Here is a 24,790-nt window from a genome sequence, read left to right on the forward strand (position 1 = left end):
TTCAGAAATCGGATGGCAGAGGGGAAGAAGCTGTTCCTGGATCGCTCACAGCATCAATGAGAACAGGGCATGTCCTGGGTGATGGAGGTCCTTGATAATGGATGCTGCCTTTTTGAGGCATCGCTCTTGGCGGATGTCCTGGAGGGCAGAGCCCATGGTAGAACGAAGCGCGCAACTCTCTTCAGCTTACTTTGATCCTGTGCAATAGCCCCGTGACGGAGCTGAAAGCAGACTGAGATGTCCAGAGGGATAGGGCGGGGGAACTCCCTGCTAAACGGTAATGTCTGTCCAGGCTATCTCAGCACAGCAAGATCCCACTAACAGCACTGATTTGGTGTCCCGTGCAGGCTGAAATGAAATGAAATATCTTTATTGTCATTACAATTTGTCATGCACCAATACAGCGAAAATGAGTTTGCAACTCTCGTACTCAAAGCTATAAAACAACAAACAAAATATAAAAACAACAAATAAAATATAAAAACAATAAATTAAATCTAGTAACCAGCCAGTACAAGCAATGTCCAGCAGTACAAAAGCGCAACTCAGATGCATGACAGCCATAAATCCAGTATTAAAGTAGCAATATAACAAATTTATGGATGATGCTTGATCAATTGGTCCAGAGCAATTATAGCTCTGGGGAAGAAGCCGTTTTTCAGTCTGGAAGTGCGGGCGTAGAAAATCTTACAACGTCTCCAGATGGAAGAAGTTGAAAGGGTTCAAATGGATTTTTGCTTTATTATTGTCACATGTACCAAAATGCAGAGAGGATTCAAAAATCCGAGCTGCAAAGGAATTGGGAGTCCTTGTGCAGGATTCTCTAAAGGTTAACTTGCAGGTTGAATCTGTGGTGAGTAAGGCAAATGTAATGCTAGCATTCATTTCAAGAGGACTAGAATATAAAAGCAAGGGTGTAATGTTGAGGCTTCATAAAGCACTGGCAAGGCCTCACTTGGAGTATTGTGAGCAGTTCTGGGTCCCTGATCTTAGAAAGGATGTGCTGACATTGGAGAAGGTTCACGAAAATGTTTCCTGGATTGTCTGTGAAGAGTATCTGAACCTCTACTCACTGGAATTCAGATGTATGAGGCGGGACGTCATTGAAGCCTATTGAATGTGGAAAGGCCTTGATACAGTGGATGTGGAGAGGATGTTTCCTATGGTGGGGGAGTCTAGGACCAGAGGACACAGATAGAGTGGATGTGGAGAGGCTGTTTCCTATAGTGGGGGAGTCTAGGACCAGAGGACACAGATAGAGTGGATGTGGAGAGGGTGTTTCCTATAGTGGGGGAGTCTAGGACCAGAGGGCACAGATAGAGTGGATATGGAGAGGATGTTTCCTGTAGTGGGGGAGTCTAGGACCAGAGGACACAGGTAGAGTGGATGTGGAGAGGATGTTTCCTATAGTGGGGGAGTCTAGGACCAGAGGACACAGATAGAATGGATGTGGAGAGGATGTTTCCTATAGTGCGGGAGTCTAGGACCAGAGGACACAGATAGAGTGGATGTGGAGAGGATGTTTCCTATAGTGGGGAAGTCTAGGACCAGAGGACACAGATAGAGTGGATGTGGAGAGGATGTTTCCTATAGTGATGGAGTCTAGGACCAGAGGACACAGATAGAGTGGACGTGGAGAGGATGTTTCCTATGGTGGGAGAGTCTTGGACCAGAGGGCACAGCCTCAGAATAGAGAGACATCCTTTTAGCATGGAGATGAAGAGGAAGTTCTTCAGCCAGAGAGTGGTGAGACTGTGGAATTTGATGTGGAGGCCAAGTGTTTATGTATATTTAAGGCAGAGTTTGATAGATTCTTGACTGATCAGGACATGAAGGGATATGGGGAGAAGGCAGGAGATTGGGGCTGAGAGGGAAATGGATCAGCCATGATGAAATGGCAGAGCAGAGTCGATGGACCAAATGGCCTAATTCTGCTCTGAAATCTTATGGACTTATACAGTGAAAAGCTTTCTCCAATGAAGCACCCTCAGCATCCAGATCATGCCCTGTCCTGCCGAGCTCCTCCAGCACTTTGTGTGTGTTGCATGCCCTGTTCTCATTGCTACCATCAGGGAGGAGGTACAGGAGCCTGAAGACACACACTCTACGATTCAGGAACAGCTTCTTCCTCTCCACCATCTGATTTCTGAATGGATATTGAATCCATGAACACTACCTCACTACTTTTTTATTTTTGTTTCTGCACTATATATATATTTACTGCAGTTCACTTTTTTTCATTGTACTGCTGCCATAAAGACAACAAATTTCACAACATGTACCGGTGATATTAAACCCGATTCTGATAGCGTTCATTCAGATCAAATCCTTGCACAGTGTGTTGACGGGGAACAGTTACAGAATGCAGCATAAAGTGTAACAGCGCCAGAGAAAGTGCAGTGCAGACAGACGATAAAGTGGAAGATCATAACGAGGGAGATTGTTCAATTTCAAGTTTATTGTCATCTGACTGTACATGTGCGCAACCAAAGGAAACAACGTCCCTCCAAACCACGGTGCATCCACAAGGTATATCACACACACCATGCAAAATAGATTAATGGATTAATAAAATATAATTCACAGTGAACGTAGTGCACAGCACAGCTCACTGTCCCAGTGATGGGACCTCAGTGGTGGCAGGGTATTCATTAATCTCACTACCTGCTCCCCCTTAATCATTTATTCACAAAGTGGGCACACTAATTAATTATTTATTAAATAATTCACCTTTCACCCTTAACCCATGACCCCTGGTTGAAGTGCTACCCAACCTCAGTGGGAAAAGCCTGCTTGCATTCACCCTCTCTATACCCCTCATCATTTTGCATACCTCTGTCAAATCTCCCCTCAGTGTCCCACACGCTGGGGAATAATGTCCCAAACTAGTCAGCCTTTCCCTGTGATTTAGGGAAACATTGCTTAGAATATTTTTGAGCAACACAAACATTTTTAGAACTTTTTTTCACGTTTTGTACTGTATCACTGCCTCAAAAGCAAGAAAACCAATTACAATGATAATAAACTTCTTTTAAAACAACTAAAGTTATTTCGAGTGCTATTTTCGTATCGGGATGGGGGCGGGTTCAGCTCCGCAAAGCCATCCAATAGCGAGGCCGGTTTTCCTGAGTGACCGGGAAATTGATAGGCCACCAATCCAATAGACGCCAAGGTGAGGGGATGGGCGGGACTATCCTCCACGCGGACCAGCCACTCAGGAGTCGCCGTGGCTGAAGGGGGACTGACGTGTACGTAGACCAATCGGAAGTATGAACGGTGACGGCCAATCACTGGAATATGTCTATTTGACGGAACTTCTGACCAATAGGAAGGGAAGGCGGGACGTCGATCAGCCAATCGGAAACGGCGGCGGGCGATTTGAAGCCGTTTCCAGACACGAGCGCGGTACTTGGCGGATAAAGACGGGCCTAAGATGGCGGCACTGGGCAAGCGGGGTCACGCCGGAGGTGAGTGAGGTGGCTCTGCCGCTCCCCTGGGCCGAGTGGCGACACTGCATGCTGGAGGCCGAGCTGAGATGAGGTGGACGCACACAGAATGCTGGGGGAGCTCGGCAGGTCAGGCAGCATGTGCTGGGGTGGGAGGGAATAGACAGTCGACGCTTTGGGCCGAGCCCCGTCAGCAGGGCTGGACTTCATCGGGCATCAGGTTTAATAATCAACAGCAAATGTGGTGGAATTTGTTAACTTTGCAGCAGCAGTACAATGCCATACTTAATCACAGAACAAAAACCGTGATCTATATTAAATAGTTAAACTAAACCAGCAATGCAAAACTAGAAATTAAAAAGTAGTGAGGTAGTGTCCATGGGTTCAATGTCCATTCAGAGATCGGGTGGCGGAGGGGAAGAAGCTGTTCCTGAATCACTGAGTGTGTGTCTTCAGGCTCCTGTACCTCCTCCCTGATGGTAGCAATGAGAAGAGGGCACGTCCTGGGTGATGGGGGTCAGTAATGATGGACGTCACCTTTCTGAGGCATCGCTCCTTGAAGATGCCCTGGATACTCCGGAGCCCGGTGCCCGTGATGGAGCTGACTGAGTTTACAACTCTCTGCAGCTTATTTCAACCCTGTGCAGTAGCTCTCAACTACCCCGCCCCCCCCGCCCGACCTCCTCTTGCCAGCCCGTGATGTAGTCTACGAAAATTTGCGAGTGGCTTTGGTGACATACCAAATATACTCAATCTCCTAATGAAATATAGCTACTTTAAAATGTTGGGCTCAGGTTAGATCCTCAGAGGTGTTGACACCCAGGAACTTGAAATTGCTCACTCTCTCCACTTCTGATCCCTCTGAGGACTGGTGTGTGTTCATTCATTTTGCCCTTCCTGGAGTCCACTCACTTGCCCATAACTGATAAATTCCCACATCCAATGATCTCACTTTAAGGACTCTTCATCTCATGATCCCATGTTCTCGTTTATTGCTATCTATTTATTTACGTGTGCACAGTTATTGTCTTCTGTGCTCTGGTTGATCTTTCACTGATCCTGTTATAGTTGCTATTCTATAGATTTGTTGAGCGTGCCCGCAGGAAAATTAATCAGAATCAGGTTTATTATCACCGGCATGTGTCGAGAAATTTGTTAACTTAGCAGTAGCAGTTCAATGCAATAAGCAACCTAGCAGAGAGAGAAAAAAGTAAATAAACAAGTAAATCAATTATGTTTATTGAATAGATTTTTTAAAATGTGCAAAAACAGAAATGCTATATATTTTAAAAAGTGAGGTAGTGTCCAAAGATTCAATGTCCATTTAGGAATTGGACGGCAGAGGGGAAGAAGCTGTTCCTGAATCGCTGAGTGTGTGCCTTCAGGCTTCTGTATCTCCTACCTGATGGTAACAGTGAGTAAAGGGCATGCCCTGTGTTCTGGAGGTCTTTAATAATGGATACTGCCTTTCTGAGACACCACTCCCCAAAGATATCCCAGGTACTTTGTAGACTAGTACCCAAGATGGAGCTGACCAGACTTACAACCTTCTGCAGCTTCTTTCGGTCCTGTGCAGTAGCCTCTCCATACCAGCCAGTGATGCGGCCTGTCAGAATGCTCTCCACAGTACAACAATAGAAGTTTTTGAATGTATTTGTTGACATGCCAAATCTCTTCAAACTCCTAATGAAGTATAGCCACTGTCTTGCCGCCTTTATAACTGCATCGATATGTTGGGACCAGAGATCTTGACACCCAGGAACTTGAAACCGCTCACTCTCTCCACTTCTGATCCCTCTGAGGATTGGTATGTGTTCCTTCATCTTGCCCCTCCTGAAGTCCACAATCAGCTCTTTCGTCTTACTGACGTTGAATGCCAGGTTGTTGCTGTGGCACCACTCCACTAGTTGGCATATCTCACTCATGTGCGCCCTCTCATCACCACCTGAGATTCTACCAACGATGGTTGTATCATCAGCAAATTTATAGATGGTATTTGAGCTATGCCCAGCCACATAGTCATGTGTATACAGAGAGTAGAGCAGTGGGCTAAGCACACACCCCTGAGGTGCACCAGTGTTGATCGTCAGTGAGGAGGATAGGTTATCACCAATCCACACAGATTGAGGTCTTCCGGTTAGGAAGTCGAGGATCCAATTACAGAGGGAGGTACAGAGGCCCAGGTTCTGTAACTTCTCAATCAGGATCGTGGCAATGATGGTGTTAAATGCGGAGCTGTAACGGATGAACAGCATCCTGATGTAGGTGTTTGTGTTGTCCAGGTGGTCTAAAGCCGTGTGGAGAGCCACTGAGATTACGTCTGCTGTTGACCTGTTGTGGCGATAGGCAAGTTGCAACGTCCTTGCTGAGCCAAGAGTTCAGTCTAGTCGTGACCAACCTCTCAAAGCATTTGCTCACTGTTGATGTGAGTGCTACCGAGCGATAGTCTCGGGGAGAGAAGCCATAATTAGAAAATGGGTGAGGGGAAGGATCAGTCATTATGAGGGTGTTGTGTGTATCCTCTGTCATTATGGGAATGTTTGGCCATGACAGAGCTCTGAGTAAGGTGTCTTTTTTCATGACTTTGGTGTTGTACCTGTAAACTAAGTGGCCTGCCCTCTGGAGCAGATTGGTGCAGGGGTCCGCAACGTCTTTTCTGCCATGGACTCCCTACCATTAACTGAGGGACCCCAGGATGAAACCCCTGGTCTAATGAAGTGTGTACAAGAGTCTGGTCATAACTGGGCACCATGGAACATTGAAAGATAATTTAAAAGCTGCGCAAGGCAGTTTGCGTAAAGTCAGATTCTCATGTTGGAGGCCCCAACTTGGCCAACTCCATCACGGGCACCAACCTCTCAACATCTGCAAAAGCTGGCATCCATCATTCAGGACCCCCATCACCCAGGACATGTCCTCTCACTGCTACCATCGGCGGGGGGAAGTACAGGAGCCTGAAGACACACACTCAACGTGTTCCCTTCTGCAATCAGGTTTCTGAACAAACACTACCTTACTACTTTGTTCTCCTTTGCACTGTTTTTATCTTTCTTGTTATAATTTAGAGTAATTTTTTGTAGGTATTGCACTGTACTGCTGCTGTGAAACGATAAACTTCTCAGTATATGTCAGTGATAATGAACGTTGTTCTGATTCGGAATCAGGTTTAATATCACCGGCGTATGTCGTGAAACCTTGGTCCTGAAGAAGGGTCTCGGCCCAAAATGTCAGCTGCTTACTCTTTTCCGTAGACGCTGCCTGCCTCGGCTGAGTTCCTCCAGCATTTTGTGCGTGTTGTGAAAGCTGTTTACTTTCTGCCAGCAGTACTTTGCAATAGGGTAATAAGAGGGGAAAACATGAATTATAGTCAGTATTCTGTAATTCTACTGGCTGGGCCTCTACTCCCTGAGCACAGGCAGAGACTGAAGACAGCAGCACCAGCAGTGAGGACGAGTGAAGCACAGGAGTGCCTACAGGGCTGCTTTGGATCGGTGGACTGGACTGTATTCAGACATTCATCTTTGAATCTGGATGAGTATGCTGCAGTTCTCACCGACTGCACTAAAACCTGTGGGGATGAGTGTGAGCCCACAAAGACTTGCTGAACATTCCAAAACCAAAAGTCGTGGATGAACCAGGAGGTCCGTCATCTGCTGAAGGCCAGATCTGTGGATTTCAAGTCTGGCGACCCAGGTCTGTCTCGGGTATGACTTGCAGAGGGCCATTTCAAGAGCGAAGAGACAATTCAATTGAGGTTGGGGGTGACATTGGATGCATGACAACTCTGGCAGGGTTTGAAAGACATTACTTCCTACAAAGCGTAACTCTGTAGCATGAATGGCACCAGATGAACTCAACGCCTTCTATTTACGCTTTGAAAGAGAGAACACAACCACAGCTGTGAGGATCCCTGCTGCACCTGATGACCCTGTGATCTGTGTCTCAGAGGCTGATGTTAGGCTGTCTTTGAAGAGAGTGAACCCTCGCAAGGTGGAAGATCCTGTTGCAGTACCTGGTAAGGCTCTGAAAACCTGTGCCAACCAACTGGCAGGAGTGTTCAAAGACATTTTGAACCCCTCACTGCTACGGGCGGAAATGCCCACTTGCTTCAAAAAGACAATTATACCAGTGCGTAAGAAGAATAATGTGAGCTGCCTTAATGACTATGTAGCACTCATATCTACGGTGATGAAATGCTTTGAGAGATTGGTCACGGCCAGAATCAACTCCTGCCTCAGCAAGGACGTGGACCCACTGTAATTTGCCTATCGCCACAATAGGTCAACGGCAGGCACAATCTCAATGGCTCTCCACACAGTCTTGAATCACCTGGAGGATACAAACACTTATTTCAGGATGCCGTTTGTCGACTATAGCTCAGCATTTAACACCAACATTCTCACAATCCTAAATAATAAGTTACGGAACCTGGGCCTCTGTACCTCCCTCTGCAATTGGATCGTCGATTTCCTAACCGGAAGACCACAATCTGTGTGGATCGGTGATAACCTGTCCTCCTCACTGACGATCAACACTTGCGTACCTCATGGGTGTGTGCTTAGCCTACTGCTCTACTCTCTGTGTACACATGACTGTGTGGATAGGCATAGCTCAAATACCATCTATAAATTTGCTGATGATACAACCATCGTTGGTAGAATCTCAGGTGGTGATGAGAGGGTGTACAGGAGTGAGATATACCAACTAGTGGAGTGGTGTCAAAGCAACAACATGGCACTCAACGTCAGAAAGATAAGAGCTGATTGTGGACTTCAGGAAGGGTAAGATGAAGGAACACATAACAATCCTCATAGAGGGATCAGAAGTGGAGAGAGTGAGCAGTTTCAAGTTCCTGGGTGTCAAGATCTCTGAGGATCTAACCTGGTCCCAACACATCGATGCAGTTATAAAGAAGACAAGACAGCGGCTCTACTTCACGAGGAATTTGAGGCGATTTGGTTTGTCGACTAAAACACTGGCAAACTTTTACAGATGTAGCACGGTCTGAAGATTGACGTGTCGGCATGAAGTGCGAGGTGCATGTTTATTTAGCGAGACAGTGTGGAACAGACCCTTCTGGCCCAGTGAGCCACAATGCCAACTAGACCTGATCTAACCCTGGCCTAATCGCAGGACAATTCACAACGACCAATTAACCTACTGACCCGTACGTCTTTGGACTGTGGGAGGAGACCCACGCAGTCATGTGGTACAAGCTTCTCGCTGCACCGGACTTGATCTCCGAACTCTGAAACAGTGTGGCTTTAACCTGCCACACTGCCACGGAGCCCCCGTAAAATAAGACAGTATAAGGTCACTGGCAAGCTTATCATAATATAACTAGTGAGGCAGGTTGGAGATGTGTCCCTACCAAAGGAGGTGTAAGGCTCGCCAGCCTGCAGGTCACCCTTGGTCAAAGGTAGCACCGGCTTAGCCCACGATCAGGGTCACGTGAAGCCGTGGGAGCAGGCGGTGGATGGTCGTACGAGCAGCCGGTGCAGATCACAATCCCTGGTTACGTGACCGCTGACGCCAGGCAGACAGTCTCTCAACAGTGTTGATAATGGCTGGGGTCGCCCACCTTGTAAAGGCAGTGCCCAGAGGAAGGCAACAGCAATCCACTTTGTTGCCCAGGTTCATGGAAAGACCACGATTGCCCACGTCACGCGACAGGACACACAAAAGATGAAAAGTGGCTGGTGCAGGATGAGAGTGCCAGAGTTGGGGAGTGGGGGTGGGGAGGTGACAAGATCGTATTTGCCCAGGGGGATAAATTGGGATTGTTCTATGTGACGGCAGTGGACGGTTCTCACCTCAAGCCGCAGAGGCCCAGGGTGTTGGTTTCACTCTGCCCATCTTTCAGGTGCGTCCTCACCAGCAAGGAGAAGATCAGCAACGGAGAGTGAAGAAGTGCCGGTGAGTGTAATGCTTGGTATGTTCAGTGATCACAAACGTAATCAGTTGCCTGATGCATTCAGTAGGTCCTAGTGTTCTCTTCTGTAGCCTGCTGTCCACTTCAAGGGTCGACGTGATGTGTGTTCAGAGATGCTGTTCTGCACACCACTGTTGTAACGTCTGGTTATTTGAGTTACTGTTGCCTTCCTGTCAGCTTGAACCAGTCTGGCCATTCTCCTCTGACCTCTCTCATTAACAAGGCGTTTTTGCCCACAGACCTGCCCCTTACTAGATTTTTTTTTTTTCCCCCACACCACTTTCTGCAAACTCTAGAGACTGTTCTGCGTGAAAATCCCAGGAGATCAGCGGTTTCTGAGACGCACAAACCACCCGATCTGGCACCAAGTCATTCCACGGTCAAAGTCACTTAGGTCGCATTTCCTCCCCCATTCTAATTGGTCTGAACAACAACTGATCCCCTTGACCATGTCTGCATGCTTTTATGCATTGAGTTGCTGCCATGTGATTGGCTGATTAGATATCTACAGTAACGAGCAGGTCTGCCTAATAAAGTGGCCACTGTGCGTATGTTGGTGCCTGAATGTGTGATGACACTTGCTGCCCCCAGTACACCCCTAGGTTGTGTTGGTTGTTAATGCAAATGACACGTTTCACTGTCTGTTTCAATATATGTGTGATCAATAAATGAATCTGAATCAGAGACTGTATATGATTTTATTCGCAGGTTTTTCAGCCTGAATCTGAGAATGTATGTGATTCTTTTATACACAGGTTTTTAAGGAATTTAAATTGGTATCTGTTATCAGGGTAATGAAGATCATTGGGGCGGCCTGGTAGTGTAGTGGCTAGTGTGATGCTTGACAGCACGGTGTCCCGGGTTTGATTCCTGTCGCCTGTCTGTAAGGAGTTTGTACGTTCTCCCTGTGACCGTGTGGGTTTCCTCTGGGTGCTCTGGTTTCCTCCCACACGCCAGAAACCTACAGGTTGGGAGGTTAATTGGACACGTGCATGTAATTGTGCGTCTCGGGCTCGCTGGGCCGGGAGCGCCTGTTACGGTGTTGTATCTTCAAACCCGCAGATAAATAAATTACAATTCATGCGGTCCTTTACAAAAACTTCTCACCGTTCCACATGACATAAGGTGGCCATTCATCCTGTCGATCCTGTGCTAGTTTCAGGAACAATACCACAGTTTTATTTCAAAAATGATTGTTTAATTTAATCATTGCTTGTACTTTTTTTTTACTCTGAAGAACTGGGGGAATTAAAGACGATAACATTTCTTACCAGGAGGGTGTGGTGCGTGTTAGCCTGCGTACAGTGGAGGGGTGTGGTGCGCGTTAGCCTGTGCACAGTGGAGGGGTGTGGTGCGCGTTAGCCCACGTACAGTGGAGGGGTGTGGTGCGCGTTAGCCTGCGTACAGTGGAGGGGTGTGGTGCACGTTAGCCTGCGTACAGTGGAGGTGTGTGGTGCGCGTTAGCCTGCGTACAGTGGAGGGGTGTGGTGCGCGTTAGCCCGCGTACAGTGGAGGTGTGTGGTGGTGGTGTGCGTTAGCCTGCGTACAGTGGAGGTGTGTGGTGCGCGTTAGCCTGTGTACAGTGGAGGGGAGAGGCAGCCTGACTGTGCTGAAGGTTCTGTGCCTGTCGCAACTTGCTGACTCTTGTGTGGGTTCCCAGAGGAGGTTCACGGCCACAGCCTCAGTTCAGCAGACAGCAGAGTAAACTTTGATACATTTATTATCAGAGTACTTGTATGCCACTGTATACAACTCTGAGATTCATTTTCTTACACAGTAACTACAAAGAAACATGATAGAATCAGTGAATAACTGCACACAAGTCAGACAAACAGCAAAAGGCAACAAACTGCAAATTCAATAATAAATAAGCAATAAACATCAAGAACACAAGTGTGCAAGTGTGTTCACCTCTGCAGGGAAAATCCTATTTCTTTTAGTCTCTTGAGCTGTGCATTTTGTGTTTTTTTTTGAACTGGGGGAGTTAACCACACGCTGCATCCGCAAAGCAAACAGCATTATGAAGGACCCCACACACCCCTCATACAAACTCTTCTCCCTCCTACCATCTGGCAAAAGGCACCGAAGCATTCGGCCTCTCACGACCAGACTGTGTAACAGTTTCTTCCCCCAAGCCATCAAACTCCTCAATACTCAAGAGTCTAGACTGGCACCCACCTACACCTGCACACACTCAGCTGAACACCACTTCACTCCCTTTGCAATTTTGCTCATTTCTTTCTCAATTCCTGCTAAAACATTGTTTACATTTACATCATTTATTATATAGTGATTTGTCCTTTACTGTGCCTATTGTTTTTATTAATTATTGTACTGTCTTGCACTGTTTTGTGCCCTTTATGTAGTCCCGTGTAGGCCTGAAGTCTAGTGTAGTTTTGTGTTGTTTCATGTAGCACCGTGGTCCTGGAGGAATGTTGTTTTGTTTTTACTGTGTACTGTACCAGCAGTTATGGTTAAAATGACAGTAAAAGCAACTTGACTTGAAGGCAATAGAATTTCTTGCAGGAAGGGGTGTGGTGTGCATTAGCCTATGTACGATGGAGGGGGAGCTGGGAGGCAGCCCGACCTGTGCTGGAGGTTCTTGTGACTGATGTGATTTTTATGCAGGTGCCGGCGGTCAAACGCTCCATTGTTTTGAAGAAGATCAAACCTCAGAAAAACGTAAGTGGAGAATGCTTATGTGAGTTTTTTTTATTTTTGGGTGGGGTGGAGTGTGTGAGGGAGAAAAAGGAGACAGCAGCTGTGACTGGGGTAATTTTATTTTAAATGTGTCATAGATTGACTTATTGTTGTAGACTGAGTTACAGTCTTGCCTTAGCGATGTCAGACTGACGTTTTGGTCTGATGTTGCCTTGGACTGGCGCTGGCATGGACTGACTGCCCAACTTCTTGGAGGAGGAGAGGGTTGACGGACGCTGCAGCTGAGGGGACGTGCACAGAGTTAGTCACACCGGACAGAAACAGGCCTTTAGTCCATGCCGACCAAGGTGTCTGTCTGACCCCGTCCCCGTAGCCACGTTTGGATCCACGTCCCTACTGTCTTGTAGATGTTATTCTACCCACCCTCTCCCACTTCCCCTGCCAGTTTGCCCCATGTACCAATGCGGGGAGGAATACGTTGCCCGCTTTCAACCTTTCTCTCCTCACCTTTAACCCATGTCCTCTAGTTTTCGGCTGAGCCGGGTAGTGGCGATTGAAGGCCATTTGTCGTCCCCCGCTCGCCCATCGAACGAGACCGGTAGCTGTCTCCTCGGGCAGGGAGATGGACAGTCCGGTTCATCTCTACAGATGCTTTACAACACGCAGAGTCCCTGCGGCAGATTTTCTTTCTCACTCACTGTCCATCAACTGGCGTTTCTGAATTAAATTTCTACATCCAAGTGACTGACCGATTTGCCAAACAGGCCCTGGGGTCCATCTAAGCCTGCCCCATTTGCCCTCAGTTCTCCCATGTCTCTGCAAACCTGTCCTATCCATATCCGGGGTAGAGAAACTTTAGAACAGGAGATCGTGCTGCAGGCCAATTCCAATTAAGCAGGGTGCCATGGAGCCCAGGTTGGGAACCCCAGTTTGGAGGGACGTGAGCCAGACGCCGGCTCAGATAGACGTGGACCAATACTTGCTGCCCGTTACGCTGCTGGTGTTTAGGGCAGCTCTGAAGGCGCTCAGTCTCCGTCTGTCCATACCTTCGCACTCCGGCGTAGATCCTTCTTTGCTGTTTCCGTAACAATTTTGTTTGACCAGTCAGGGTTGTTAGCCCCGAGCTGAACCCCCGGACCACTCTTAGTCTGGCCTCTGCCCTTTGACCTGTTTGGCGCGGGTGACCCGACCAAGAGCCAAAGCGTAAAACCCTGACTGCAGCCAACGCAGCTCTCTGGGTCACTGAGGCACACGAGCCCCCGACAAGGTTGTGGTCCCCTTGGGTGGACCGATGCATAAATATCATCTCAAACCGCAGGACCTGCCTCTGTCCGATATGACTCTGTAACCCCCCGTGCGCATATCTCCTCAGCTGCAGTGCTGATCAACCCGTCCCTTCGCCGTGAGGTGAGGCAAAGTCAGTCCATTCCGAGTGCCCTTTAGATCTTGTTGATGTACCTGCCTCAGCTACTTCCTCTGACAGCTCGTTCGGTGCCCAGACGACCCTCTGCATGAAGAAGTTTCCCCTCGGGTTCCTCTTGAGTCTCTCTCCTCTCGCCTTCAACCTGTGCCCTCTGGTTACAGACGCCCCTACACTGACGATAAAGTTTGTGATCATCCACTTGACGTGCTCACTTTGAGATTTTCATACATCTCTGCGAAGTCACCCCTCAGCCTGCATTGCTCTTGGGGGAAGCTGTACCAGCACTTACAGACAAGATTGTTTAATGTACACAAGTGTAATGGGGAACAAGATAATTGTTACTCTGGGTCTGATGCAGCCCAAAAAACACAATAAGACCATAAGATACAGGAGCAGAGGTAAGCCATTCAGCTCATCGAATCTGCTTCGCCATTCAATCATGGGCTGATCCAATTCTTCCAGTCATCCCCACTCCCCTGCCTTCTCCCCATATTCTTTGATGCCCTGGCTAATCAAGAACCTATCTATCTCTGCCTTAAATACACCCAAATGCTTGGCCTCCTCAGCCATTTGTGCAACAAATTCCACAAATTTACCACCCTCTGACTCAAGTAATTTGTCCGCGTCTCTATTCTAAAAGGACGTCCTTCAATTCTGAAGTCGTGCCCTCTTGTCCTGGACTCTGCCACCATGGGAAATGACTTTGCCATATCTAATCCGTTCAGGCCTTTTAACACTGGAAATGTTTCATTGAGGGCCGGCTGTTGGCACAATAACATCGGCGCCAGACCAGTCGGGTCCGCTCCCGACTACGCCTTCCATCTGTGCCAGGTTGAGTGTCGAGATCGCAACTCGACCTTGTAAAATAAAGGGAAGATACTGAGACAATGTCTGTGTGAGGACTGGCGCGCCACTCAGTCAGTCAGTCAGTCTCTGTCTCTCTCTCTCCCTCCCTCCTCTCAGGCACGTGCCAAAAAAAAAAGGAAATGTTTCTGTGATATCTCTTCTTTCCCCCCCCCCCCCCCCATTGTATGTCCATAAGAGTAGAAAGTATGTCCATAAAGTGACGCTAGGCAGAGGAGTGTCTGTACATAAGGTGACTCTGACAGGAAATGATAAAGCAGTGGTGGTTGGGGGGGGGGGGGGGGGGTGTTGATTAGCTTTACTGCTTGTGGAAAGTCACTTTCTGAGTCTGGTGGTCCCGAAGCGGTCCTGATGGAGCCCTCCAGTCCCAGGAAAATCCCTGTGAAGTTTTTCATGACAAACTTTGTCATTAAATTTGTTCTGTCACAGCATATAGTGCAATACATTTAAAAACACTATAAATTGCTCGATTATAGATGTGTTTCAAAGGGAGAGCAAAAGGGCCCGGTGGTGTTCGTGGTTCACTGTCCATTTCACAGTCCGGCGTTGGAGGGGAAGAGGCTGTTCCTGAAGCATAGAGTGTGTCTTCAGTGGTGGTTGGGGTCCATAATGAAGGGTGCTGCCTTTTCAAGGCGTCCTCGACGCTGGGGAGACTCACACCCAGGGCGAAACTGGCCGAGTTCACAATCCTCTGCAGCGTTTTCTGATCTGGCCCCTCCGTACTGGAGGGTGGTGCGACCCATCAGGCTGCTGTCCGCGGTTTCCGGCCTCATCCTGCCGAGGTGTCAGATGAGTATGTTGGAATGGGAACTCTGCAATTTGCTTTCTCACCGCATCTCCTTACCTGCCCATCACTGCGCTCTCTGCTTCTCCTCCTCCTATCAGATTCCCCCTTCTCCAGCTCTTTATCTCCTTCACCAATCAACTCCCAGCTTTTTACTTCACCCCTCCCCCTCCCGGTTCCACCTATCACCTGCCACCCTGTACTATTTCCTCCCCTCTGGCCCCCTCCCCCACCACCACCTTATTCTCCCCCTCCCACTTTCAAATCTCTTACTTTCTCTTCTTTCAGTTAGTCCTGGCGAAGCGTCCTGGCCCGAAACGTCGACTGTACCTCTTCCTAGAGATGCTACCTGGCCTGCTGCGTTCACCAGCAACTCTTATGTGTGTTGCTTGAATTTCCAGCATCTGCAGATTTCCTCGTGTTCGCGTTTTTAAAACCTCCTTCTTCTAACTTCTTCCCCCTTCCTTCCCAGACCTGCTGAAGGGTCTCTGCCTGCAATGTCGGCTGTTTTTCTCTTTTCCATAGATGCTGCTTGACCTGCTCAGTTCCTCCAGCATTTGTGTGTGCTCCAGCATCTCCCAATTTTCTTGAATTTGCTTTTAGAAAACCCCCAGCACAATACAGGCCCTTCGGCCCGCGAAGTATTGGCTTTGTAGGAGAAGTGGTCAGGGGCTGGGCAGCTTTGAATTGAGAGATCTCTCTGCAAGCCATAATGCCTGGAGATGTTTAAAACAGATTTCCACTTCTGGTGTGACTTGGCCAATTAAGGTTTCTCGCTGTCTGAGGAAGTATCCAGTGGCAAAATTCATTCTGAGTCTGAGGAGATGTGACGTGTCACCAAAATCACTAGCAAATTTCTACAGACGTAGGTGCAAGAGTATTGCCCTGCTGTTTTACTCGTGAACTGGTTATACCAAGTGTTGGCGCGTGGCCAAGTGGTTAAGGCGTCGGTCTAGTGATCTGAAGGTCGTGAGTTCGAGCCTCGGCCGAGGCAACGTGTTGTGTCCTTGAGCAAGGCACTTAACCACACATTGCTCTGTGACGACACCAGCGCCAAGCTGTATTGGCCCTAGTGCCCTTCCTTTGGACAACATCGGTGGCGTGGAGAGGGGAGACTTGCAGCATGGGCAACTGCTGGTCTTCCATACAACCTTGCCCAGGCCTGCGCCCTGGAAACCTTCCAAGGCGCAAATCCATGGTCTCACGAGACTAACAGATGCCGATATAGGTTATACTAAGTGTAGTGGATGAAACTAACCAAACTCTTGTCTTGTCCAGCTCACTCCAGGCACATCTACAGCCCCAAGGCGAAGCCCTCGGGTGAGTATGCACCTCCTTCCCTCCCTGTCCCAGTCCTCAAGTGACCCCAGTGGCTGCAAAACAGAGATCTGGGAATACATAATCCCTTGAAAGTGGCGTCATGGGTGGACAGGGTTGTACAGAAAGCTTTTGGCGCACTGGACTTCGTGCATCAGCTCATTGACTACAGGAGTCGGGCTGTTACGCTGAAGTAATGGAAGACGTTGATGAGGCCAATGTGGAGTATTGTGCAAGCAGGCTTTTTCCACTGAGGTTGGGTGGGGCTACAGCTATAGGTCATAGGTTTGCGTGAAATGTTTAAGGGGAACCTGGACTTCACTCAGAGCGGTGGGAGTGTGGAAGTGCTGGATGCAGGTTCGGTTGCAACACTGAAGAGAAGTTGGATGGGAGGTGTACGGAGGGCTGTGGTCTTAGTGTGGGTCAATGGGACTAGGCAGAACAATCATTTTACATGGACTAGATGGGCCAAATGGCTTGTTTCTGTGCTGTACTTGTCTATGCTGAGGTGCAATAGTTTCTCGAATCCCGTTCGATGAGGCAGAAAGACAAAAACCCCAATGATCTGCCTTGAACTACAGTGCTGTGTTTATCAGGACAGGACAGCATTAAAATGCTTACCTGGGTGTGCACGGGCCCTTCTTACCGCAGCACACCTTCCGTTCTGCCGGTCCACGGCGCTGCTCACAACCAGCACGACAGCAAGGCTCTGAAAAACTGCCCAAAGCTCCCCTTCGCTGCAGCACATCTCCACCTCAATCTGAGGAGATGTTCGCGACCAGTCGGTCAGTGAGGCCTCACAAAATTGCCCTAAGCGGATAAATACTGTACATCGCATGACAGCAAGGCACCAGGTCAGAACCCATCGTCACTTGTCACCACTGTCCCACCCCACTTCACCACTCTCACAGTTGCAAACAGCGTTCTGTTGTGTTCCAGGTGAGCGTATAAAGATTAACCCTTTGACTCAATGGTTAACAGGCAGGACATGTTGCCAGCTCTGGTTCAGGTCTGCAGCTTTTGTTATGCTTGGTGGGGTGGGGAGAGAAGTCTGAAGGGAAGTCGGGTATCATTTAATGTCAGAGAGAATGTATACAGTATACAGCCTGAGATTCTTACTCTTCACAGACATCCACGAAACAAGAAACCCCAAAGAAATGAATGATGGTGATATCAGAACCCCAAAGCCCCCACCTCCTCCCCACGCATCATCAGCAGAAACATTGACCCTCCCCCTCCCCCCACTTGTGCCACCCCACCCCCAACCCCTCCTTACCGTGCAATCATCTGTAAACATTTCCCAACAGACCTTGATCTAGAATCTGTCAAAATCTACAGCCCATCCCAACACTCTGCTGTCCCAATGTTTCACGACACTTCAGTCGGCGAGGAATCGGGTCGTCTATGGGGCCGCTCCCCGAAGGCGCACGTCTTCCAGGCTGCTCCTGGCAGCTATTGAAACGCCAGGCTGCACAGCTAGTCTGAGAAGCCAGCTGTAACTACAGATCGAGACCCCGACAGAACCCAGCCACGTGGAAGAGGTTACATTGGGACCAGGACATTTTGTCCCAATTAGCTGAAATTCCATAGAAATAGTTAAAATGGTGTTTTTTTTTTTTTTTAAATACACAAACTACTGCTTAACTGAGTAACAAATTGTGTATTTAAATGAAAAACATAACAAACTGAAACACTACCAAAAGTCTACAGTACTATAAAACTTAGTTCCTAATATTGATTGATTGGAGGAATTCGGCATCCGCTGCTGTCTTCTTTCTGATTGACTGTAAACGAACAAATTCAATGCAGACACATAGTACAAAGAATGGACTGTCTTCGTACAATGCTTTCCAAGTCTTCATTTTCATTGTAACATTTGGAGTTGATACCTTCAAATTCTTCATAGTATTTAACTTGTTGAAGAAGCGAAATCATTTCATTTTCATTTCCAGCCGTTTCTGGCATCTCCAAGCCTGAATGCTGGAAACCGCAATGAGCAAAGAGAGCTCTGAGTTATCTTGCTGCTTATTTCTTGCCAACCATCAGTGCCAAAAATCACTACTTTTAGAACACAAATACATGTAACTGACGCTATTTAAAAGCCGTTTGCTCTAAGCATTGGCGTAGCGCCCAAGTCCACCTCTAGTGTGTGCTTCTGACGCTAGTTGGAAACTGCTCAGCAACAGTTTCCCATCCCAAATAATCAGCATAGTGTCCCTAATAAATAAAGGGAATTCCGGCTGTTTTCCTGATTAACTGGAATCCTCTGGACTTGTATAGCGACATGTTTCTGTGGCTTTGCAAGGGCATTTCGTGCCTCACGAGCCTGATGGAATTCTCTGAGGTGGTGTATATGGTTTTTAGTAAGTCGTACCACAAGGTTCATTCAGTAAGACAGGAGGTGTGGGGTCCAGGGAAACTTAGCTGTGTGGATTCAGAATTGGCTTGCCCAAAGAAGACAGAGGGTGGTGGCATACTGAGCGTGTTCTGCCCGGACGTTGGTGGCCACTGGACGTTATGTTAACCCTTGTGTCTGGATGAGGAGGTGGTCAGCAGCCTCGAAAGTCGTGAGTGCCCCCCCTCCCTCCCTAACGCGCTGTTCCGCAACCGGGGTGACGGTCTGCTCCCTCCCACAGGTCCATGCCGAGGCCATGAAGGAGAACGTGTGTCAGGTCTCCCCCTGGGCCGGGGGCTGAGGCTGAGCCACCTCCCCCGCTGCCCGTCACCGCCACCCCCCTCCGCTGAGGACCCTGAAGTGCTGCCGCGCGACCCAGACCTGGTGATGTCCCAGAAGGTGCGGCGTTCCTACAGCCGGCTGAGCCCGTTTGGCACGCAGGCTGGCAATGCCAGTGACGGCTCCGGCTCTGACACCTCCACCCCCAACCAGTGGCACCCGGCGCGCCGTTCCTTCTTCGGCTTCGAGAGGCTCCTGGCCGCCGAGGCCCTGCCAGCTGTCTCGCCGGTGAAGCCCGTCAACCCGCGGGAGAAGCCGTCAGCCCCGCTCCTGTCACCGGGCGCCATTCCTGGTGTGGCCGCCGCCAAAGAGAAGAAGAAGAAACGGAAGGTAGTTGAGATTGAGGTGAGTCTGCCGTGCAATCCTTCCTCCAACCTGTGATGGCAGGACTGCCTTGATTCATCAACAATCCCTCCCCCACCCTCTGATCCCACCTGCCAGTTAAAAATGAGCAAAACCATTCTCCCTCTTGGTTAAATCGGCATCCTGCTCTGTTTCCGCTTCTGGCAACACCAGTCAGCTCAGTCTCTGCCATCCCTGGGTGTCCGTAAGAGTGATGTCCGCTTTGATTTGATGCAAACAGCTCGCTTCACTGTACAAGACATGTAAAGCTAACCTTTCTTTCGCAAACCTCCCAAACTGGTGTGGGCAGATGCTGTGAGTTTATCTGGCCTGAGTTCTCGCCGAGTGTCAGGGAATTTTTAATTCACCAGACTTCAAGTGGCCAATTTTTTATTTTAGCATGATATCACAGAGTGTCCACATGTGTTGAACTCTGAGTAGCAGATAAGTGAGCAAACCTGTACCTGCCCCCCCCCCCCCCCCAGGTGTCAAAGAGTTGACAATCCAGAGACTCTTTTGATTTGGTGGCATCTTTGTCCGCACTTACCTTGTTTTGTCCCAAGGAGGGGTATTGATGCCTAACACTGTAATCTTAGTTATGTAGATTCACAACTTAATTTAAAAAATACAGGATGTCCACAAGGTCAGAACGCTTCAGCAACACACAGATCTTCTAACCCTATATTGGAAATTGTTGTCCACACCCCAGACTCGTAAAGTTTTTTGGAAATGCTCACAGAGGTTGGGAGAGTCTCAATAATTCTCTAACCCCCCCCCCGGGGATGTTGGTGGGGAGGTGGTGACCAGACCATTGGAAGAGGAGATAGATACCTAAAAGATTAGCTTGATTTGTCACCTGTACAGCCCTGTGCAAAAGTCCTGGGCGCACATGTATGGTTAGGGAGCCTAAGAGTTTGCACAGTACTGTACATTGAAACATACAATGATATTTGTCGTTTGCTTCGGTGACCAGCACAGCCTGAAGATGGGCAGAGTGTTGTGCTAACCACTACACTCCCGTGCTGTCTTCCCCCCCCCCCCCACCCCTCAATTCAGTGGGCTCAGAATTCACTATTCAGCATGTTTCATTGAAATCCACCCTCATTCTTTTTGAACTCTAGTGAGTACAGGCTTCAAATGCTCCACTTTCATTCCCAGAATCATTCTCGTGAACCTCCTCTGGGCCCTCTCCAACGCCAGCACGTCCTTTCTAAGATGAGGGACCCCAAAACTGCTCTCAGTACTCCTGACTGCGGTCTGACCAATGCCTTGGGTCTGGCGAAACATTAAGTGTAGCCTTCCGTCCCTGCTTGTCCATGTGCCTCTCAGACAGCCTGTTTAAACACATCTGTTGTGCGGTATCCACTACCATCCCTGCCCTGTAGCCTGTCCCAGGCTCCTACCTCCCTCCTTATATAAACTGAAACTTTCCTGGCACATTTTCTTAAACTTCCACCATCTCACCTTTAATGTATGTCCTCTAGTGCTGGTCTTCCCCGTGCTGGGGAAAAAGACTATCTATCCCTCTCGTATTCAATACCTGTGGCATTAACTATTTTACCGTGGGTGGGGGGGAGACACTACCTGTCTACGCCTCTCATAATCTTAAATCTCTATCAGGTCTCCCCTCAGCTTCAGTCACTCCAGAGAAAACAACCCAAGCTTGTCCAAGCTCTTGTTATAGCATGTGCTCTCTAAACCAGGCAGCAGCCTGGTGAACCTCCAGCATTCAACATTTGGGGAAAGGACCCTGAACCTTCTGCTTGATCTATGCCCCTCACGATCTCATAAACCTCTATCAGAGAAAACAACCCAACCTCGTTCCACCTCTCCTCATGACCCGGGCCCTTGGGTGAGCCCTCTCTGCGCTCTCGAAAGCCCCCGGACCCTTCCTGTGCCAGTGGCGTGTGTCCTGCTGTGCCACTGTTTGTCACTAATGCGATGCCCTGCCCTGCCTTGCAGAAGTCGGTGCTGGATGAGTGGGCAGCACAGATGAATGCCAGCTTCGAAGAGGCCGAACGCTTCGATCTCGTGGTGGAGTGAAGTGGATTCCGATGTTCTTCCTCAAACTGCGCACGGTCGGCTATGAGCCGAGCAGACACCTTTGTGGATATAAAAACTGGGTTTTGCAGTAAATCGCGCATGAACCTGCCTCCAAGATTACCGCAGCTACACAGAACCCTTTGCCCTGTAGAGTAGGAGTGTAGAGGACTGAGGAGATTCTTGTGGGGACTTTTGCTGGGGATTTCTGTTCTGTGGGGCAACTGGCTATGTAATTGCACGCTCTACCCAAGCCAGTGTGCCTGATTAAGCATCCCTCTACCCTCCGGGCTCCCAGTGTGGTTGTTCACATGCTCTCCGCTCTCCATTCTGGTAGGGTCTTTCACCTCCTGAAACCCATCCTACTAGGCAGGGTGGTCAGGATCTGTGGCCAGACCTAACACTCTCCATTTCCCTATCAGCTATTGCTTTTGCCAGCTTCCCACCACCCCCGAGCGATCACTGGCAGCATCCCCACCTCCCCGCTGAAGTTTGTGAGAATCTCACTGATGATTTAATTGCAGATGATCTTCCCTTCCATCTTTCCCCTTCTTGCCTCTTTCCGATGCATTTTGTTCTCAAGGAAGTGTTTTTCCTTTGATCAATCATCGGGGGGGGGGGGGGACAAGAGAATTAATTGTAATTGTGACCTCAGTATATTAGAAAATTAATATGTGCAGCAGTACATTTATATATTGTTTTAAAAAATCAAAGTGAGAGAAATCTGTGGTAAGATGATGGAAATGACTGGGTAATTGCTAAAGTAGGTTATCATTGTGCTGGTGTTATCTCAGACAGTGTTGGTCCCACTCTAGTTGTTACGTTTGCTGAGGCTGTCGTTGTGTTTTACAGTTGACGCAGTGCAGATTCACTCCGTCTGACTCTGTCTTACTCACTGTTAAATGCAGTCAACTCTGCTCGCTCTCCCTCTCGGTCTTGTGTGCGTGTCGGCTGCAGCCCCCTACAGTACGACCACGTGGTGACGTTAACGTTCAGCGCAAGGTGGCTTTCCACTAGTGGGATATAACGTCAGTGTCGCAAAAACTCGCCCTGGATTGAATAACCGTGCATGCCAGGGTCTGTGCGGGTGTGGTAGACGAGGGGTCCTAGTATGTGGCTGAGTCAGGAATGTGTATGGGTGCAAGTCCAGTGTGTCACTGTGAGTCGAGTGTGTTTGCGTTTGGTGTGAGTTGTGTGTCTGTGTATCTGAGTAAAGTGTGTCAGTGTAAGTCGGGTCTGTGTGTTCAGGTGAGTATGTATCTGCGAGTGTGAGTCTGTCAGCTGTGTGTTCGTGTGAATTTGCTTTTTACCAGAGTTTGCTGTCAAGTTAACTGGGGGGGAAACCTCTGGCGGTATCAATGGTCTTTTGGGGGAAACACCTGGGATGTTGGCAGCTGTGCGTGTGTTTGATTCCTGGGTACTGTGGATGAGATGTGGGTTCTTCGTTCCTATGGCATGGACGTTCTTGTCACTGTCCAGAGCAGGGGCCCCCCCGTGGATGAGCGTTAAAAGTGTGCACGCCAGTCCCTCGCTTCCAGTTCAACAGTGTGAGGGGTGGGCCTGTCCCTCCAGTAATCAAGATGTTCGATAAAACAAATCCATCTATTGCTTTGATGTCTGCTTGAATTGAACTGAAATCTCCCAGATGATTACTAACCTCGATTATTTTAAGACAGAGCTACAGGTTTAATTTGGCAGAGACCAAATGAACATTTTACACCCACCAGCCTGTACTGAAGGGCTCGTGTGGGGTTATACATAGATGCCACGTTTTCCTGAGACAGTCCTACTGGTTTGGGAAAGTCCTCTGCACTCAGTACGAATAGAAGTAGCTTGTGTTGTCTGTCTGGATCTCTGGTCTCGCGGGCATAGTGCCATCTCTGAGCAATGCTACGCAAGGTCCATTTTTATGTTTGATAATGATGATTGTATTTGGATTTCTGATTTGTTGATTAAGTAACCAATAAATGGTTAAAAATACCCTTGCAGACAGTGCTTTGCAAACCTGGCCCCTATAAACACTGTACCTCAACGCACGCCGACAGTTTACTCCCCTCATTCTACACTGCCTGACCTGCTGAGTTCCTCCTGCACTTTGTGTCTGTGAGTGTGGGGTACTTCAACTCATGTTGGGTTACATAGAACATAGAAAACCTACATCACAATACTGGCCCTTTGGCCCACAACGTTGTGTCAAACATGTCCCTACCTTAGAAATTACTGGGGTTACCCATAGCCCTCTATTTTACTAAGCTCCATGTGCCTATCCAAAAGTCTCTTAAAAGACCCTGTCATATCTGCCTCCACCACCACTGCTGGCAGCCCATTCCACACACTCACCACTCTCTGCTCACCCCTGACCTCACCCCTCTACCTGCTCCATAGCACCTTAAACCTGTGTCCTTTTGCGGCAACCATTTCAGCCCTGGGAAAAAGCCTCTGATTATCCACACGATCAATGCCTCTCATCTTATAGACCTCTATCAGGTCACCTCTCATCCTCCGTCGCTCCAAGGAGAAAAGGCTGAGTCCACTAAACCCATTCTCATAAAGCATGCTCCCCAATCCAGGCAACATCCTTGTAGATCTCTGCACCCTTTCTATGGCTTCCACATCCTTCCTGTAGTGAGGTGACCAGAACTGAGCACAGTACTCCAAGTGGGGTCTGACCAGGGTCCGATATAGCTGCAACATTACCTCTTGGCTCCTAAATTCAATTCCACGATTGATGAAGGCCAATGCACCGTATGCCGCCTTAACCACAGAGTCAACCTGCGCAGCAGATTTGAGTGTCCTATGGACTCAGACTCCAAGATCCCTCTGATCCTCCACACTGCCAAGAGTCTTACCATTAATATTATATTCTGCCATCATATTTGACCTACCAAAATGAACCACTTCACACTTAGCTGGGTTGAACTCCATCTGCCACTTGGCCCAGTTTTGCATCCTATCAATGTCCCACTGTAACCTCTGACAGCCCTCCACACTATCCACAACACCCCCAACCTTTTGTGTCACCAGCAAACTTACTAATCCATCCCTCCACTTCCTCATACAGGTCTTTTATAAAAATCACAAAAAGTAAGGGTCCCAGAACAGATCCCTGAGACACACAACTGGTCACCGACCTCCATGCAGAGTATGTCCTGTATACAACCAGTCTTTGCCTTCTGTGGGCAAGCCAGTTCTGAATCCACAAAGCAATGTCCCCTTGGATCCCATGCCTCCTTACTTTCTCAATAAG

At 48.6% G+C, this 24,790-nt stretch overlaps 1 protein-coding gene across 1 annotated transcript; it reads left to right on the forward strand.

Annotated features, from left to right (window-relative positions):
• The first annotated feature begins 3,334 nt into the window (after nucleotides 1-3,334).
• On the forward strand, nucleotides 3,335-23,498 carry cdca5 (cell division cycle associated 5). The gene is given in 8 exon segments (XM_072245522.1): nucleotides 3,335-3,467; nucleotides 9,310-9,362; nucleotides 12,007-12,060; nucleotides 16,389-16,430; nucleotides 19,064-19,105; nucleotides 19,107-19,151; nucleotides 19,153-19,506; nucleotides 21,466-23,498. Coding segments are annotated over 8 exon segments (705 nt in total). The 5' UTR covers nucleotides 3,335-3,433; the 3' UTR covers nucleotides 21,547-23,498.
• Nucleotides 23,499-24,790: the final 1,292 nt, after the last annotated feature.

The sequence above is a fragment of the Mobula birostris genome, chromosome 28 (genome assembly GCF_030028105.1).
Source record: "Mobula birostris isolate sMobBir1 chromosome 28, sMobBir1.hap1, whole genome shotgun sequence".
Taxonomy (NCBI): Eukaryota; Metazoa; Chordata; class Chondrichthyes; order Myliobatiformes; family Myliobatidae; genus Mobula; species Mobula birostris.